Genomic DNA, 19,885 nt, shown 5'->3' with positions numbered 1-19,885 from the left:
TTTTTCAATCAGTTCCACTCCCATGATTTATCCAATTCTCCTCTGAACATTTCTATTTGCTGCCATCACCATCTTGAGAGCCCACTTTCTCAAAAAGTTCCCCTCATAAGAACATAAGAACTAGGTGCAGGAATAGGCCATTCAGCCCCTCAAGCCTGCTCTACCATTTAACGGGATCACAACTGAGAGCCTTTTTCCACGGATGGAGATGGCTAGCATGAGGGACATAGCTTTAAATTGAGGGGTGATAGATATAGGACAGATGTCAGAGGTAGGTTCTTCACTCAGAGAGTAGTAAGGATGTGGAATGCCCTGCCTGCAACAGTAGGAGACTCGCCAAGTTTAAGGGCATTTCACTGGTCATTGGATAAACATATGGATGATAACAGAATAGTGTAGGTTAGACGGGCTTCAGTTTGGTTTCAGGTTGGTGCAACATGGAGGGCCGAAGGGCCTGTACTGTGCTGTAGTGTTCTATGTTCTATGCTCATCTTAGCCACAACTCCACTTGCCTGCCTGATCGTTATAGCCCTTCAGCTTACTATTAATTAAAAATCTGCTTCCTCCTTAAATTATGTCCCAGTCTCCATCACACTCTGGGATAGTAAATCCCACAGTTTGAGAGAAATAATTCTTTTTCAATTCATTCATGGGATGTGGGCCTCACTGGCTAGGACAGCATTTATTGTCAATCCCTGATTACCCAGGGTCAATTAATTACATCACTGTATTACAATTATAATGCTGTACATTTGGAATCACATTTTCTAAAGGGCATTAGTGAACCAGGTGGGTTTTACTGTCAATTGGCGATGGACTCATTGTTATCATTAGACTGAAAATTCTCACATTTTTATTGATTTTATATTCCACCATCTGCCACGAAGCCTCAAAACATTACCTGGTTTCTAGATTGATAGTCTAGTGGTAATGCTACCAGGCCATCATTTTTAAATGTCCTAACCCTTATCCTAAAACTGTAACCTCTTGTAATAGAGATAGTAATAACCGCAGATGCTGGAGTCGGAGACAGCACAGTGTGGAGCTGGAGGAACACAGCAGGCCAGGCAGCATCAGAGGAGCAGGAAAGTTGGTGCTTCAGGTCGAGACCATTCTTCATTTTCTGAAGAAGGGTCCCGATCCGAAACGTCAGCTTTCCTGTTCTTCTGATGTTGTCTGACCTGTTGTGTTCCTCCAGCTCCACACTGTGTTACCTCTTTTTATAGATCGCCTCATACGAGGAAACATCCCCCCTGTATCTACTTTGTCAATCCCCTTTAGCATCTTATATATCTCAATTAGACAGAGTCAGAGAGTCATAGATTCATACAGCATGGAGACAGACACTTTGGTCCAACCAATCCATGCTGACCATATTCCCAACCTAAACTATTTTCACTTGCCTGTTCCCTGGCCCATTTCCCTCCAAGCCTTTCTCATACATGCACTTTTTCAAATGTTTTTTAAACTGTACTTTCATCCACCACTCCCTCTGGAAGTATATTCCACACATGACCCCAAAATCTGTAAACAAAAATTGCCCCCTTATCTTTTTTAAATCTTTCTCTTCTCACCTTAAAAATGTGCCCCCTGATTTTGAATGCCCCTAACCTGGGGAAAAGACCTTTGCTATTCATCTCATCCAAGCCCCTCATGATTTTATAAACCATTTTTCAGGTCACCCCTCAATCGCTTACACTCAAAGAGAAAAAAAATCCCAGCCCATATCCTCTCATTCCTCTAAACTTGAGTGAAAATATTCCTTAACTGCTCAATGTTTTTGTTGTAGCTTCTTTGTGCAGTCTGTTAAATCTGTGTTGACTAGTTACAGACCAACAACCCCCTCCCTCTCAGCACACACCCACCATACTCTCCACACACCTCACCCACTCCCTTCAACCATTGAGAACACTCTTGTCTTGTTTATGCTATCAAAAGCCATTATGATTTTGAACACATCTATTAAATCCCCTCTTAACCTCTCTTGAAGAATTGTTTTCATGTCGAAAATGTAATTGGATTGAAGCTGTTGGTTGAATGATGAATAATAGCCGCAGAACCTGGGGAAGAATTGCCATCTGCATTTCTCTAAAATAGTGCGTTTAGATAGAGTCATAGAGTTGTACAGCACGGAAACAGATTCCTCGGTCCAACTCGTCTATGCCAGCCAGATATCCTAAATTAATCTAGTCCCATTTGCCAGCATTTAGCCCATATCCCTCTAAACCTTTCCTATACATGTACCCGTCCAGATGCTTTTTAAATGTTGTCATTGTACCAACTTCCACCACTTCCTCTGGCAGGTCGTTCCATACACACACCACCCTCTGCGTTCTGAAACTGTCATGTGGGAGAGTGGGTTGTGTTGAGGATTGACAGTGAAAACAATCTCAGTCTCCCCACATACCTGAAGTCCTTTATCTATGATATCATTATTTTTAAATATATACCATTCTGACAGGGCTAGGTACAAGCTTCCTCTGGTTAGGGAGATTTTTGGGTCTGGGGGCTATCAAGAACAAAGGATGATGGTCTCAGGGTGCGGGGTAGGCCAGACAGATCTGACATGAGGAGAAACACCTTCACTCGGAGGGTGGTAAACTTATAGAATTCTTTACCACAGAAGGGAATACAAGTCAAGTCACTGCAGGCTACAGTCTGATGTTGATCAGCTGGTAAATTGGGCAGAGCAATGGCAGATGGAATTTAATCCTCATAAGTGCGAGGTGATGCATTTTAGGAGGATTAATAAGAGAAGGAATATGCACAATGAATAGTAGGTGCCCAGGAATACTGAGGAACAAAGGGACCTTGGTGTATAAGTCCATAGATCCCTGAAGGTGTCTGCACAGGTAGACCGGGTGGTGAAGATGGTTTATGGAACGCTTATCCGGCTCGCAGAATATAGGAGCAAGGAAGTCTTGGTACAACTTTATAAAATGTTACTTAGGTCACAGATGGAATGCCACGTGTAGTTAAGACCATAAGACCATAAGACATAGGAGTGGAAGTAAGGCCATTCAGCCCATCGAGTCCACTCCACCAATTAATCATGGCTGATGGGCATTTCAACTCCACTTCACTGCACTCTCCCTTAATTCCTTGCGAGATCAAGAATTTATCAATCTCTGCCTTGAAGACATTTAATGTCCCGGCCTCCACTGCTCTCCGTGGCAATGAATTCCACAGGTCCACCACTCGCTCGCTGAAGAAATGTCTCCTCATTTCCGTTTTAAATTTACCCCCTCTAATTCTAAGGCTGAGCCCATGGGTCCTAGTCTCCCAGCCTAACGGAAACAACTTCCCAGCGTCCACCCTTTCTAAGCCATACACTATCTTGTAAGTTTCTACTAAATCCTCCCTCAACCTTCTAAACTCGAATGAATACAATCCCAGGACCCTCAGCTGTTCATCGTACGTTAAGCCTACCATTCCAGGGATCATCTGTGTGAATCTCCGCTGGACACGCTCCAGCACCACTATGTCCTTCCTGAGGTGTGGGGTCCAAAGTTTGGTCACCACACTATCAGAAGGAGGTGATTGCACTGGAGAGGGAGCAGAGGAGGTTTACCCTTGTCCTCACCTACTCCATCCCCCCAGCATCCACATCCAGAGGATCATGAGCCGTCATTGCTGCCACCTCCAGTGAGATGCTACCAGCAGATGTATATTCCCCTTCAGTCCATTGTCAGCCTTCTGCAGGGACTGTTCCCTCTGGGACACCCTGGCCCACTCTTCCTTCACCCTTAACTCCCCCTTGCAGTCCCAAGCCTCCCTCCTCTGCAAGCCAGAAGGTGTAACACCTGCCCATTTACTTCCTCCCTCCTCAGTATCCAAGGGCCCAAACACACCTTCCAGGTGAAGACAATAAGACATAGGAGTGGAAGTAAGGCCATTCGGCCCATCAAGTCCACTCCGCCATTTAAATCATGGCTGATGGGCATTTCAACACCACTTCCCTGCACTCTCCCCGTAGCTCTTGATTCCTTTTGAGATCAAGAATTTGTCGATCTCTGCCTTGAAGGCATCCAACGTCCCGGCCTCCACTGCACTCTGCGGCAACGAATTCCACAAGCCCACCACTCTCTGGCTGAAGAAATGTTGTCTAATTTCAGTTTTAAATTTTCCCACTCTAATTTTAAGGCTGTGCCCACGGGTCCTAGTCTCCCCACCTAACGGAAACAACTTCCTAGCGTCCACCCCTTCTAAACCATACATTATCTTGTAAGTTTCTAATAGATCTCCCCTCAACCTTCCAAACTCCAATGAGTACAATCCCAGGATCCTTAGCCGTTCATCATACGTTAAACCTACCATTCCAGGGATCATCCGTGTGAATCTCCGCTGGACACACTCCAGGGCTAGTATGTCCTTCCTGAGGTGTGGGGCCCAAAATTGGACACAGTATTCCAAATGGGGCCTAACTAGAGCCTTATAAAGCCTCAGAAGCACATCACTGCTTTTATATTCTAACCCTCTTGAGATAAACTACAACATTACTTTCGCTTTCTTAATTATGGACTCTACCTGCACGTTAACCTTTAGAGAATCCTGGGCCAACACTCCCAGATCCCTTTGCACTTCTGATTTGTGAATTTTCTCACCATTTAGAAAATAGTCCATGCCTGTATTCTTTTTTCCAAAGTGCAAAACCTCACATTTACTCACGTTGAATTTCATCAGCCATTTCCTGGACCACTCTCCTAAACTGTCTAAATCTTTCTGCAGCTTCCCCACCTCCTCAGTACTACCTGCCTGTCCACCTATCTTCGTATCATCAGCTAACTTCGCCAGAATGCCCCCAGTCCCTTCATCCAGATGGCAAACTTCGCCAGAATGCCCCCCGTCCCTTCATCCAGATGGCAAACTTTGCCAGAATGCCCCCAGTCCCTTCATCCAGATGAATTTAAAGCACTTTATCTGCACTTCACACAATCTAGTGGACTCACTACCTCCAATGCGGTCACCTCTAGACTGGGGTAAAGAAGTGTAGACTGGGTGACCACGCCACAGAACACCCACATTCCGTCTGCAAAAAAAGATCCTGAGCTTCAAGTTGTCTGCCACTTCAACACACCACCCTGGCCAACATCTCTGTCTCAGGCTTGTTGCAGTGCTCCAAAAAAGCTAAGCACAAGCTGGAAGAAAAAGCACCTCATTTTCCACTTGGGAACTTTACCAGCTTCTGGAATCAGTATCGAGTTCAACAATTTTGCAGCTTGAGCTCCTTTCGCCACGTCCTTACCCCAACCTGACACATGATTATCACATGGTCTGCTATTACACACAGCCAATTGTTAGCCACTAATAGTCCCCATTAGCAGCTATTCATTCTCCTATGCTGACTGTTATTCACACTTTTGTCTGTCTAACTGTTCCTGTCTCTCTTTGGGCTCAATCCCCACCTATCTTTGACTCCTTAGCCCTTCCTCCTGCTGCATCTTCTGCATAAAAACTGACATTTTCCAGCTACCATCAGTTCAGAAGAAGGGACACTGGACACAAAACTTTAACTCTGATTTCTCCCCGCAGATACTGATAGACCTGCTGAGCTTTTCTGGCTTTTCCTGTGCTTTTTAAGCAGAGGATCTCAGGAAACACCAGATAGTAGCAGAAATATGGAAGACACTGCCTGAGATAATGGTGGAGGCAGGTACTCTCACAACATTTAAAATGCATCTGGATGAGCACTTAAAAATCCAGGCTAGGTTTTGGATCAAGTAAATAGAATTTGCGTAGACTGGTGTTAGGCATAGTGGCATGAAGGGTCCATTTCCTTGCTGTATGAGTCTATAACTAAATATATTTGATGAAAGAAATAGATTAGTTTCTAGAGGCGAGAGGAATCAATATAATTGAAGTGAGGGAGGGATTATGGCGGAGAGACAGAGATTCAGCCATGATTCCCCCTCTTGCTCCTACTTTCTTTGTCTCTTTACATCTCTGCTATTCCCTCTCCAAGGCCTTGATGATATCAATCTGCTTGATCCAGCTGGAAGACCAGGGGCATTCCTGTTCAGTATCAGGGTGACTTACCTTGAGATCTCGATGTACAATTCCCATCTGGTGACAGTGTAGCACAGCCTCCAGGATCTGTTGGATGCAGTGACTGGAAAGAAAAAAAAATCCAAAAGGAATAAAGAGTGAAAGGTTATCATCACTGGACCTTGTACATACTGTGACAAACATGGTCTAACAGGCTGAGATTCAACCGATGTTATCACAGGGCCTTTCAGCACAAAAGGAGATCTTTGGCCCATTGATCCTGTGCTAGCTCTTCGGCAGAGATGTAGAATAATCCCTCTTGGCCCGCTTTTATCCCAGAGTCCTAAATTTTCCCTTCCAATATTTATCTGACTTCTTTTTGAAATCCTTCATTGAACCCTCTTAAAGACCTCACATTCCAATCATAATTCACTGTTTAAAATAAAATCCCTTTTTTCTCCATTAGTTCCCTTAATAATTATTTAAGATCTGTGTTAATAACCCTTCTATTAATAATAATTATTATTTCTTATTCACTCCCACATAGCAGTAGGGGGATGGAGTGGCACTGTGGCTGAGTGGTTAGCAATAATACCTCACAGTGCGAGAGACCTGGGTTCAATTCCACCCTCAAGTGACTGTCTGTGTGGAGTTTGTACATTCTCCTTATGTCTGCATGGGTTTCCTCCCACAGTCCAAAGATGTGCTGGCCTGGAGAACTGGATATGTTATGGTGCCCAGAGATGTGTAGATTAGGGGGATGAGTCTAGGTGGGATGCTCTGAGGGTCAGTGTGGATTTGTCAGGCCAAAGCGCCTGTTTCCACACTCTAGGGATTCTATGATAAAGTAATTAATGACTTTGAATATCTCTATTAAATTTCTTCTTAGTCTTTTCTCAACAAAGGAGGTATCCATTTCTGCACATAAATGTAGGAACATGAAGTTCCTCATGTCAGTGTCACACCTCAGTGGGATGGTGCTCTGGAAATCAAGCCCCATTATTTCTGTAGTCATCACAAAAGGTAAAGATTTTATAAAATTATGCCAAATTCCTCAACTTACTGTCATTTAGACCTAGATTGAGAGAAAGCATGGACCGGCTATCTGTTCTCAACAAGAATGACCAGTTATTACAAATGCAGAGATTCTAGCTCCAGGTAAACGAGTTACGTGTGGACAGGCAATGCAGGAGTCTCCTGCGTCCATTCCCCCTGTCAAACAGGTATACCATTCAGAGATAACAAAGTGTGGAGCTGGATGAACACAGCAGGCCCAGCTGCATCTCAGGAGCACAAAAGCTGACGTTTCAGTCCTGGGCCCTTCATCAGAAAAGGGGGATGGGGAGAGGGTTCTGAAATAAATAGGGAGAGAGGGGGAGGTGGATCGAAGATGGATAGAGGAGAAGATAGGTGGAGAGGAGAGTATAGGTGGGGAGGTAGGGAGGGGATAGGTCAGTCCGGGGAGGACGGTCAGGTCAAGGAGGTGGGATGAGGTCAGTAGGTAGGAAATGGGGGTGCGTCTTGAGGTGGGAGGAGAGTATAGGTAAGAGGAAGAACAGGTTAGGGAGGCGGGGCCGAGCTGGGCTGGTTTTGGGATGCGGTGGGGGAAGGAGAGATTTTGAAGCTTGTGAAATGCACATTGATACCATTGCGCTGCAGGGTTCCCAAGCGGAATATGAGTTGCTGTTCCTGCAACCTTCGGTGGCATCATTGTGGCACTGCAGGATGCCCAGGATGGACATGTTGTCTGAGGAACGGGAGTGGGAATTGAAATGGTTCGCTATTGGGAGGTGCAGTTGTTTATTGCAAAGCAGTCCCCAAGCCTCCACGTGGTTTCCCCAATGTAGAAGAAGCCACACCGGGTACAGAGGATGCAGTATACCACATTGGCAGATGTGCAGGCGAACGTCTGCTTGATGTGGAAAGTCATCTTGGGGCCTGGGATGTGGGTGAGGGAGGAGGTGTGGGGGCAAGTGTAGCACTTCCTATGTTTATTTAGATACGGTTTGGGGTGTGATGGTCTCTTAGGGAAGGCAGTAGCAGCCAGATCAGTGGCACTGTTGAACATCAGGGAGGGTTGAAGAAAGGCAAGCAGTAGCAATAGGGGACTCTAAAGTCAAGGGCACAGATAGGCATTTCTGTGGCCGCAAGAAAGGCTCCAAGATGTGTGTTTACTCCCTTGTGCCAGGGTCAAGGATGTTTCTGAGCAGGCACAGGATAGTCCGAAGGGGAGGGTGAGCATCCAGCAGTTATTGTTCACACTGGCACTAACAAATACGCAGAGAGAGAGATGAGATCCTACAAAGGGAGTTCAGGGAGCTAGTTAGGAAGTTGAAAAGCAAGACCATGAGGGTTGTAACCTCGGCCTTACTCCCTGTGCCACGTGCTAGTAAGGCTAGAAATAGAAAGATAAGACAGTTGAATGTGTGACTAAAGAGCTGTTGCAGGAAAGAGGGCTCTAGATATCTGCTTCATTGGGATCTCTTCCAGGGCAGGTAGTATGTATACGAGAAGGATGGGTTGCACCTAAACTGAACGGGCACCAAAATCCTGGCTGGGAGATTTGCTAGTGCTATTCAGGAGGGTTTAAATTAGTGTGACAGGGCACGTGGGAACCAGAGCAACAGGTCAGCATGTAGAGTGATTGAGGAGAAGGGAAGGGCTAAATCAAGTCAGTCTAATAAGATCAGGCAGGGCCAGTTAATGAACATGGCAGGACTAGTGGTTTGAAGTGTAGTTACTTTAATATAAGGGGTATAACTGGTAAGGCAGATGAGCTTAGATGGGTTAGTACATGGAATTCTAACGTGGTAGCTATTGCAGAGACTTGGTTGTGAGAAGGGCAGGATTTGCAGATCAACATTCCAAAGTTTAGAATTTTCAGGGAATACAGGGAAGGATGTAAAAAGAGTTAGGGGAATTATATTACTGATTAAGAAGGATGTCAAAGCTGGTACTGAGAGAGGGCTTTGTGGAATGTTCACTTAGCGAGGCAACATGGATGGAACTCAGGAATAAAAAACAGATAGTTGCTGCAATGGGATTATACTATGGGCCTCCCAATAGCCAGTGGGAGATAGAGAAAAAGATATGTAAGCAGATCAGGGAAAGATGTAAATTCTAGTGGGTGATTTTAATTTCACTGGGACTCTCTCAGTGCCAGGGCCTTAGATGGACAAAATTTGTTAGGTGCATCCAGGAGGGATTCTTAAAAAACATAAAGGTAGTCCAAGAATTGGAGGGGCCGTATTAGAACATGTATTGGAGAATGAGCTTGGCCAGGTGATTTATGTTTCAGTGGGGGAGCATTTTGGGAACAGTGATCATAATTCTATAAACTTTAAGATAGTTTGGGGTTAAGGGTAAGATTGATCCTTGGGTGAAAGAGCTAAATTGAGGAAAGGCTAATTACAATGGTATTAGGCAGGAAGTGGACAAAACTGGACAGGGGACAGCTGTTTGAAAGTAAATCTGCATCTGAAATGTGGGTGACTTGTTAAAAAACTAGTTGTCCACATTTAGGACAGCATGTTTTTATTAGATTAGAATAGATTCCCTACAGTGTGGAAGCAGGCCCTTTGGCCCAACAAGTCCACACTGCCCCTTGAAGCATCCCACCCAGACCCATCCCCCTATAACCCATGCACCCCTGAATACTATGGGCAATTTTAGCATGGCCAATCCACCTAACCTGCACACCTTTGGACTGTGGGAGGAAACTGGAGCACCCAGAGGAAACCCACACAGACAAGGGGAGAGTGTGCAAACTCCACACAGACAGTTGCCTGAGGCTGGAATTGAACCCAGGTCCCTAGCGCTGTGAGGCTACAGTGTTAACCACTGAGCCACCGTGCTGCCCCAAATACTAACCAGGCCTGAAATAAGATAACAAAGTGTGGAGCTGGATGAACACAGCAGGCCAAACAGCATCTCAGGAGCACAAAAGCTGACGTTTCGGGCCTAGACCCTTTATCCGAGAGCTCTGGGTCTAGGCCCGAAACGTCAGCTTTTGTGCTCCTGAGATGCTGCTTGGCCTGCTGTGTTCATCCAGCTCCACACTTTATTTTCTTGGATTCTCCAGCATCTGCAGTTCGCATTATTACTAACCAGGCCTGAGTCTGCTTAGCTTCCGAGATCAGACGAGATCGGGTGTTTTCAGACTAGTATGGCCATGAGGTTGAAAGAGAAGGATGACTCCTGGGGAGGCAATGGCCTCGTGGTATTATCGCTGGACTGATAATTCAGAGACCCCGATAATGTTCTGGGGATCCAGGTTCAAATCACGCCACGGCAGATGGTAGAATTTGAATTCAATAATATCTGGAATTAACAGTCTAATGATGACCATGAATCCATTGTCGATTGTCAGGAAAAATTCATCTGGTTCACTAATGCCCTTTAGGTAAAGAAATTGCCATCTTTACCTGGTTTGGCCTACATGTGACTCCAGACCCACAACTGTATGGTTGACTCTGAACTGTCCTCTGGGCAATTAAGGATGGGACAATAACTGCTGTCTAGCAGTGACTCTCTCAACCCATGAATGAATAAAGACAAGATTTGGGAAGTTGAATAGTGAAAGATTTAAATTTAGTTAATTAGGAAGCAGAAATCAGACAGGGCCCTTGAGGAACCTTAAGGAAACAGAAAAGAATGTAAGAAATAAATTGGGAAGGCTAGAAGGGGCCACAAAATGTCCTTGGCAAATAGGATTAAGGAGAATTCCAAGTCTTTTTATCTGCAAATTAGGAGCAAGAGGGTAACTGGGAAAAGAATAGGTCCTGTCAAGGACAACGGAAGGAATTTATGTCTGGAGCTTGAGGAAGTAGGTGAGGATCTTAATGAGTACTTCACTTTGGTAACCACAACGGAGAAGCACAGCGAGGGTTTTTTTTTGATACTCTGAAGGATGCCAATATTAAGAAGGAGGAGGTGCTGGCTGTCTTGAAAAAATAAAGGCAGGTAGGTCCCCAGGGCCTAATGGGATGTATCCCAAGATTCTGAAGGAGGAAAGGGAAGAGATTTCTGGGACTTTTTATGCTCTTTAGCCACTGGCAATGTGCCAGAAGACTGGAGAATAGCCAAGGTTGTCCCTTTGTTCAAGAAGAGCAACAGGACCTATCCAGGGAATTATAGGCTGGTGAGCCTTACATCAGTGGTAGTGAAATTATTGGAGAAGATTCTTAGGGACAGGGTCTACTTGCATTTGGAGAGGAATTGACATAGTCGGGATTGTTAGCATGGCTTTATGTGGAGGACGCCTTATCTCACAAAGTTGAGTTTTTTGAGGGAGTAATGAAATTGACTGATGAGGGTAAGGCAGTGGAAGTTGTCTACATGGATTCTACTGAAGCATTTGACAAGGTCACTCATGATAGGCTGGTCCAGAAGAATAACTTGCATGGAATCCCTGGTGAGTTGGCTTGGTCAAAGAAAATACAGGGTAGTTGTGGAGGGGTGTTTTCCTGACTGGAAGTCTGCGACCAATTGTGTTTCACAAGGATCAGTGCTAGGATCTCTAATGTATGTAAAGTATATGAATGATTTGTCTGAAAATGTCAGTGGTCTGTTTAGGATGTTTTCAGATCACATGTAAATTGGTGGAATGGTGGATACTGAGGAAGGTTATCAAAGATACAGCAGGATATAGATTAACTGGAAGGTCAGGTGGAAAAATGGCAGATGCAGTTTAATCCATACAAGTGTGAAGTGATGCATTTTGGGATTTCAAATGCAAGGGGAAGGTATAAAGTAAATGGCTGGACTCTTTGGAACATTAACATAAAGAGGGATTTTGGAGTGCTTCATAATGTTTGAACTCCTTAGTTTCTCAGTTACTGGTTTCAACTGTACTTTATGAAGATAATTCCACCCCTAAGGGAACTGTGAATCAACTGACATCAGGTGCACTGCAGCGGTTCAAGAAGGCAGCTCGCCACCACCTTCTCAAGGACATACAGGGACAGGCAATAAGTGCTGGCTCAGCCAATGATGCCCAGGTTCCACAAGGGGATTAAGAATAGAAATGGTTTCATTCAGTAAAGTGAGATACCCTAGAATGAACTGGATTTGCACTCACACTTCCTCCACACCAGTCTAATTCCCAGAGACCAGATCTACCATCTGGGAAATGCCAAATGCTCCATGTGAGTGAGAGATCTGAGAATGAGCTGTGTCAGAGAGGGTGACGAGAACTAATTGGGTGAGAGTGTGCATGTAACAGTCTCAAACCAGTGTGCTTACCTGGCATCAGCCTCACTATAGTATTCACGAGCCACAATGTCTTCAAAAAGCTCACCACCAGTGATTCTGTGGAGATAGGAGAAAGTGAATTCATTAAACACATGGCAAGCATGAAACTCACAAAGTGTGTTACAGTTCTAAAGAATTTAATGACAACAACTGGCCATTTCAACCGACTGATGTAGTAAGGTCAGTTCAGGGTTATTGATCGAAGGTAATCCATATCCAGTTCAGTGAAACTCCACAACCTTTATTAAGTTTACACCTTACATATAGGAGGGCGTACAAATGCAAACTCTCAAGCCTTACACACTGAGATCCCAATTCAAATGATCAGAGCAAGCACTGCGCTGTCAGAGGTTCAGTACCGAGAGGGTGCTGCATTGTCACAGGGTCATCACTGAGGGAGTAATACACTGTCAGAGGGTCAGTACTGAGGGAGTGCAGCATTGTTAGAGGGTCAGCACTGAGGGAGTAATACACTGTCAGAGGGTCAGTACTGAGGGAGTGCAGCATTGTTAGAGGGTCAGCACTGAGGGAGTAATACACTGTCAGTGGGTCAGTACTGAGGGAGTGCAGCATTGTTAGAGGGTCAGCACTGAGGGAGTGCTGTACAGTCAAAGGATCATCACTGAGGGAGTAATAAATTTTCAGAGGGGCAGCACTGAGGGAGTGCTACAGTATCAGAGGGTCAGTACTGAGGGAGTGCTACACTGTCAGAGGGGCAGTACTGCGGGAATTCTGCACTGTCGGAGGATCAGCAATGAGGGAGCGCTGCACTGTTGGGGTGAGAGGTGGGATGGCAGCATTGAGTGGGTCTCTCTGGTCCTAGGTTCTCCCCAGTGGAGAATGAACCTGTCAAACCTCCTAAGATTCTGGTAGATTTCAGTTAAGTTGCCTCTCATTCTTTTGAACTCCACAGCGTACAAGGGAAACCTACTCAACCTCCCCTCATAAGACTGTCTTTCTATGCGTGGAATCACCCAAGTGTACCTTTTCAGGACTGCCTCCAATGCCAGCGTATCTTTCCTTAGATAAGGGGTATAAAACGGTTCATAGTATTTGTGACGAATGCTTTGAAGAATTTTAACCAAGTCCTCCACATTGTCTTACTCCATTCCCTTTGAAATAAAAGCCAATAGTCCCTAATACCTACTGAAACTGGATGTCAGCTTCTGTGATTCATGTATGATGACCCCCAAAATTGTCTGTTTTGGAACTTTCTGCAGTGGAAATGAGATTATGCGCCTAGGCAGGAAGAATAGAAGAGTCGAATACTCCTTAAATGAGGAAAGACTACAGAGAGCATAACTTCTTGTTAGGGGGCTTAGCCATTGAAGATAGAAATGAAGAGGAATTTCTTCTCTCGGTGGGTAGTGAATCAGTGGAATTATTTACTGCAGAGGGCTGTCTAGACTGGGTTGCTGTGGCTGAGAGACACACATTTTTCATCAGTAAGGGAAACAAGAGTTATAGGGATAAGGCAGGAAAGCAGATCTGACGATTATCAGATCAGGCATTGAGTGGGAGAGCAAACTTGATGGACTGAATGGCCTACTTCTGTACCGCAGTTTTTATGGTCCTTATGGTTGTTTTGAGGGTGTTTTGCACTGTCAGAGCTATTGCTTTTCTGATAAAACAACATACTGAGGCCCCATCTGTCTGTCCTTTCAGGTGGAAATAAAAACCCATAGCCAATAGTTTGATGAAAAGGAGCATGGGGTGGGGGGTGTGGGGTGTGGAGGGCTTGGTAGATCTCCCCAGATTCATGGGTCATATTTTTGTCTCTACATTAACAGAATGTACAAATAAAATTGTTTGATCATTTTTCATGTTGTGGTAGCTTGTGCTCATATCTGCTGCTAAATTTAATTCAATCTAACTGCAACTACCCTCATTAAAATAATTTCATTGTCTATGAATCCCACTGTATAAATGCAAAGCTTACTTTCTTGAGAAGTAGATCTGATAAATATTCAAAGGATGACATTGCCTGAGGGGTGTACTAAAAAAGATACAAGTGCACATGCCCCAGTGTACATAAAATATTGTTTATTCCTTCAATCATTTCTCCATGGAATGGTTGGATATGGAAGTTTGATTACTCAATGTTCTGCCAAATATGACAGAACGCTGCCTGATTATTGGACTCGATTTATTCTATCCTTTTGTTTAACCTGACACTTCACATCCAGTGAATTTTATTCTATTCCAGATGACAGATGATTTCAGGCTTCAATTTAGTCAGCGTTGGTTAGATACAAAATAATGGTCCTCTAATTTGCCCCAGAAAACCAGCCCAAGGCAGATACAGAAGAGTTCAGTACAGAGTAAATCTCCCCCTATTATGTCCCCACCAAACACTCCCTGGATAGGTACAACACAGTTGAGGTAGATTGTAAAGCTTCCCTATATACTATCCCCATCAAATATTGCTAGGACAGGTAGAGCCTGGAGTTAAGTCAGAATAAAGTTCCACCAATACTGTCCCTCTCAAACACTCCCAGAACTTGTACAGCATAGTTCAGATGCAGATTAAAGCTTCCTCTACGTTGTCCCTAACAAACACTCCCAGAATAGGTATGGCATAGGTTAGAATCAAAGTCAAGCTCTCTCGATAATGTCCCATCAAACACACCCAGGACAAGTACAGCGCAGGGCTAGATACAAAGTATATCTTCCTCTACACTGTCAAGAACAAAAATTGCTGCAAAAGCTCAGTAGGTCTGGCAGCATCTGTGGAGAGAAACCAGAATTGACATTATGTCTCCAGTGACCCTTCCATGGAATGCTACACTGTTTCTCTGCACTGAACCCATTAAACATGCCCAGGAGAGCTCCAATGCAGGGTTACATATAAAGTAAAGCTCTCTCTACACTGTCCACTCTGACACTTCCAGGACAGGCACAGCATGGGGTTACATACAAAATAAAGTCTTTCTCGACTCTGTCTCCATCAAACACTCCCAGGACAGGCATAGCACAGGAAAGGTTTATTTACACTGTCACTTTCATACACTCCCAGCACATTCTGATGCTGCTAACATATGGATTTACAACACAGGGACAGGAAAGGATATAGCAATATAAATTAGTTGAACAAATGGAACCCTTTTGACATATTGATTGTCCACTTTTTGATCATTACTTTTGGTGCACATACATCCTGAGTATGATAAAGCTCATGCCTGAGACAGAGAGACAATCTGCAAGAAAAACAAATGAATTAAACACTTGCTTAGCACATGGCTAATATTTAGACCAAAGTGATGACTCAAATTACTGGCATTAAACAACAATCGCTTGCATCTATATATCGCCCCTTTAACATCACAAGTTGCACAAAAGAAGCAGTTATTAAACAGAAATTAACACCAAATGCTGTAATTGTCCTGAAGGAGTTAGTGTTCATGATCCATAATTTCCATCCATTCCACTCAAGTCACACACACTCTGTGGGTGGAGCAAAGGAATTCTACTCCAGCTTTTGGAGGGAGCAGATGGATTTGTGCCAGTTTCCTAAGGTCTGGGTCAATGTGCCTCACCAACCGAGTTGTTTATTACTGTCATGTCAGAAAAGTTCTTGTAATCTGAGAACATTACTTCTTCTGTAGACATTCTATTGTGGTATATCCTCAACAACGAGATAGACCCTCAGATAAAGCAAAAACAAAGGAGGATTGATGGCAGTGACCTATCTCGAAAACTCTTTAACTATGATAATGTATTGGTGGAGATGGCAAACACCACACGGGTCCATTGGTGGCCATCTGGGACTATGCCACACAAATCACATGAAGAAATCTGTAGGGTAGGTGACCAAAGATGAAAGAAGCATCTTAAAGTGGGACAAAGATAGACAGCGAGCAAGAGAGAAAGTCAGAAAAGTGGATTTTTTGGAAGTCTGTTCTACAGTTTAGGGTGCAGTTGACTGAAATCAAAGGGAGTGTGGAATTTTCAAGAAGCTAGAATTGGAGGCAAGAAAGAGGATAAAGGTTAAAGCTTGGGGGGAGATTACACAGATAGGGAGGGACAAATCAGGTTGGTAATTTTAAAACCCAATAACATATTAGATATAAAAGTGTTAATTCAATCATCTGTCTTCTGGTACGCTCTCCATTGTGACAAAATAAATCTTTCTGTTCTGCTGCAGACTGAGCGCTCTGATTGCACTCACTCAGTGCTGCTCTCCAACAAAACTCTTTCTGACTTTGTAGCACTCACTCCGATAATGCAACATACACCTCTAGATTAACCAACAACAATGCAGCTTCCACACTGACCCTGAGATAATGCATCACCCTCTCAGTACTGACCCTCCAGCTGTGCAGCACTCCCTCAGTACTAACTCTCTGACAGTGCAGGTCTCCCTCAGTACTGACCCTCTGACAGTGCAATGTTCTCTCAGTATTGATCCTCTCATAGTGCTATACTCTCTCAGTCCTTGGTCACTGACAGTGCAGCACTCCCTCAGTACTGACTCTCTGACAGTGCAGCACTCCCTCAGTACTGACTCTCTGACAGTGCAGCACTCCCTCAGCACTGACCCTCTGACAGTGCAGCACTCCCTCAGTACTGACCTTCTGACAGTGCAGCACTCCCTCAGTACTGACCCTCTGACAGTGCAGCACTCCATCAGTACTGACCCTCTAACTGTGCAGCACTCCCTCAGTACTGACCTTCTGACAGTGCAGCACTCCCTCAGTACTGACCCTCTGACAGTGCAGCGCTACCTCAGTATTGCCCCCTCTCTACTGACAGTGCAACACACTCCCACTAATTCCCCATCCCCAGGAGTGCAGCACTCCCTGACCGTACACTGGACTCCAATCTCTGGAGTGAGGCTTAAACCCATGGTATTTTGACTTCAAGCTATACATGTTTACATGAAATCATCATTCAAATCAATAATTACTTATGAGGAAGTAGTGAGGGAGTGAACATGATGTTAAATATGAAGTTTTTAAAAATGTGATGTTCTACTTACAAGTCAAAGATCAGATAGTGATGGCCTTCCTCAGCTATACTGTCATGCAGTCTCACTGTAAAACAAAGAAGAAGAATGAAAATGCATGAAGGGAACACTTGAGCCAACAGACTGATTGATGCTAGGAACCAACCAGAACTGTCTCCGTCCCTTACACCACTGAGTCCTATTTGCAGTGCAGACGGAGTCTGTTCAGCCCATTGAGTCTTTTTAGAAGGCAATCCAGTTAGGATCAATCCCACAGCACTTCCTCTGCAATTATTTTTCTCTTCCTTATCCATGCTTAGCCTAGGCAGCTGTCTATCTAGGCAAATAACATGAACTGTTGAGGGTCATTGTAGGTATTAATTACATAGACAGCCCTGTTACAATCCTGCCAGGACTTGTTAATGTTTAAAGAGAAAGCCAAGCACTTTGTAATTAATGAAACAATTATACCACAAGATCTCACTTTTGAAACAAAAACAAGCTTTATTCCATGTAAGAGTCAAACAAACAAGCATTATTAACAATGTTATAGTTTAGAATCATTTACCCTTTGAACTGAGTTTTACATTTTACTTAACTCCAAGAATTTCCTTGCTGTTACAGAAATCCTTATGGTTCGTTAACTTCTTTATGACCAGCTTATAAAGGATGCCACAGACCTCTGGAAATTACTGTAATTCTCCTAGCTCTAGATATTCTTTGGGAGAATATTTTACAAAGATCCTTCCATGGGGTTTTTTTTGGCAAAGCAAACCTCCAAGTTGTTTTTAGTGACTCACCACTTCAGTTGGCCCAGTTTCTTATTCTGGTTACCACCAGATATGTAACTGCCTCCTCACAGCTTCCAAACTAAGTCCACTGGTTGCTTTCTGCCAAAAGGCTATATGAGGACAATTGTAGATTTTCACCTCCAGCTGCAAATGAGGCAAATCCCGGTGTTTTCAACTGAACAAATTCAAACTAAACCTGAGTTCCATCCACATTCTGTGCAATAAAGGGTAAAGTTGGTATTTTGTTTCCTTTAAGTGTAGACTCAACTAAAAATCATCTCATGTTGGCTGTCTTCATCCAATGAGATAGAGGCTATGCCAAGCAAAACTAAACAAAAGAATCTTGGACTCCTAACAGCACATTTCAATGACACTGTGGTGTACTTTGGGATTTCAAGAAGAGATGAAAACGTATTATTTTACTTTCAACTCAGCACTTTGATTCAGAAACCCATATGAACAATTTATATTTCTAATGGATGTAATTGACTTCTCACCTGACTACCCAGTTCTCCAAAGAGGGCTAGAGAAGGGACATACATTCTTTATGTTTTCTTTCACTATCAGCTTGATTTTTGGAAGATAAACACAGATTTAAGCTTGTTTGGCTTGCATTTAGTCCACGAGTTTTTATTTGCTAGTTTTTCAAATAGATGCCCCAGTTTTGCACAGTGAAAACATTAATTTCTAAAATTGAGAATTACATTCAGAAGCATACAGATGGTTGACCTAACTATTTGCAGCAGTCTTTGTTTAAAATTCAGAAAGCTTCATCAGAAGTTCATACCCTGCCATTAAATGTTAACCACCACACCCAGCTCACAGTCACCTACAGTGTGGAACCAGGCCACTAAATTCACACTGACCCTTTGAAGAGCATCTCACCCAGAGCCATCTCATCCCTGTAACCCTGTATTTCCCATTTAATCCATTCTGCCTGCCCCTGGATACTATGGGCAATTTAGCATGGCCAATCCATCTAACCTGTGCTCTGTTGGAGAAAATTAGAGCAGCTACAGGAAACCCATGCAGGCACGGGGGCAATGTGCAAACTTCACAGACAGTTGACCAAGGCTAGGATTGAACCCGGGCCCCTGGGTGCTGGGTAGGCAGCAAAGCTAACCATTGGGCCACTGTGCCAACTCTTTACTAGCCCCACCAGCTCCTTCTCACCAATTGCTGGTCTGAACAACTCCCTTCTTTGTCTTTAAACTTCAAAAGGAGATTTCTTTTATCTCCTGAGATAATGGGAACTGCAGATGCTGGAGAATTCCAAGATAATAAAATGTGAGGCTGGATGAACACAGCAGGCCAAGCAGCATCTCAGGAGCACAAAAGCTGACGTTTCGGGCCTAGACCCTTCATCGGAGGGTCTGATGAAGGGTCTAGGCCCGAAACGTCAGCTTTTGTGCTCCTGAGATGCTGCTTGGCCTGCTGTGTTCATCCAGCCTCACATTTTATTTTCTTTTATCTCCTGTTAGGTTTGGTGTATAAGTCTAAAAGATAAGGAATTTGACATTGCATGTTAAAAATGGGAGACAGAGAAATCAGCCCAGTTCAGCTGCATACTTCAGATACCTAACATTTCCACGACTCGCAACTACGTCGGTCACTGGCAAAGGTTTGGGATTTGCGATGTGGGGAAAAGGTGTTTGGCTGGGGCAGAGGGGTCAGCGGGGAAGTTGGTTTGCTAGGAATGGGGGATATGGGGAGAGGGTAGTTGGCTGGGGTTGAAGGATTATTTTTATTCAGTGGGTGTTACTGGGCAGGCCAGCAATTATTGTCCATCCCTAATTGCCCAGAGGGCAGTTGAGAGTCAATCACATTGCTGTGGGTCTGAAGTCACATATAGGCCAGACCAGGTAAGGGCAGCTGTTTCCCTTCGCTATAAGGCATATTGAACCAGATGTGT

General features: G+C 44.1%; 1 protein-coding gene across 1 annotated transcript in view; it reads right to left on the bottom strand.

The window, feature by feature from the left end:
• Window positions 1-19,885, bottom strand: part of LOC125458180 (calcium/calmodulin-dependent protein kinase type II subunit alpha) — a 230,534-nt gene that overhangs the window by 68,189 nt on the left and 142,460 nt on the right. The window contains exons 4-6 of the mRNA XM_048543163.2: window positions 17,216-17,270; window positions 12,229-12,294; window positions 6,037-6,109 (exon numbers count right to left, since the gene is read on the bottom strand). Of these exons, the coding sequence (XP_048399120.1) occupies window positions 6,037-6,109; window positions 12,229-12,294; window positions 17,216-17,270 (194 nt within the window). The remainder of the gene's footprint in view (window positions 1-6,036; window positions 6,110-12,228; window positions 12,295-17,215; window positions 17,271-19,885) is intronic.

Source organism: Stegostoma tigrinum, chromosome 13 (assembly GCF_030684315.1).
Source record: "Stegostoma tigrinum isolate sSteTig4 chromosome 13, sSteTig4.hap1, whole genome shotgun sequence".
Classification (NCBI taxonomy): domain Eukaryota; kingdom Metazoa; phylum Chordata; class Chondrichthyes; order Orectolobiformes; family Stegostomatidae; genus Stegostoma; species Stegostoma tigrinum.
This window is presented reverse-complemented; position numbering and strand designations above follow the sequence as displayed.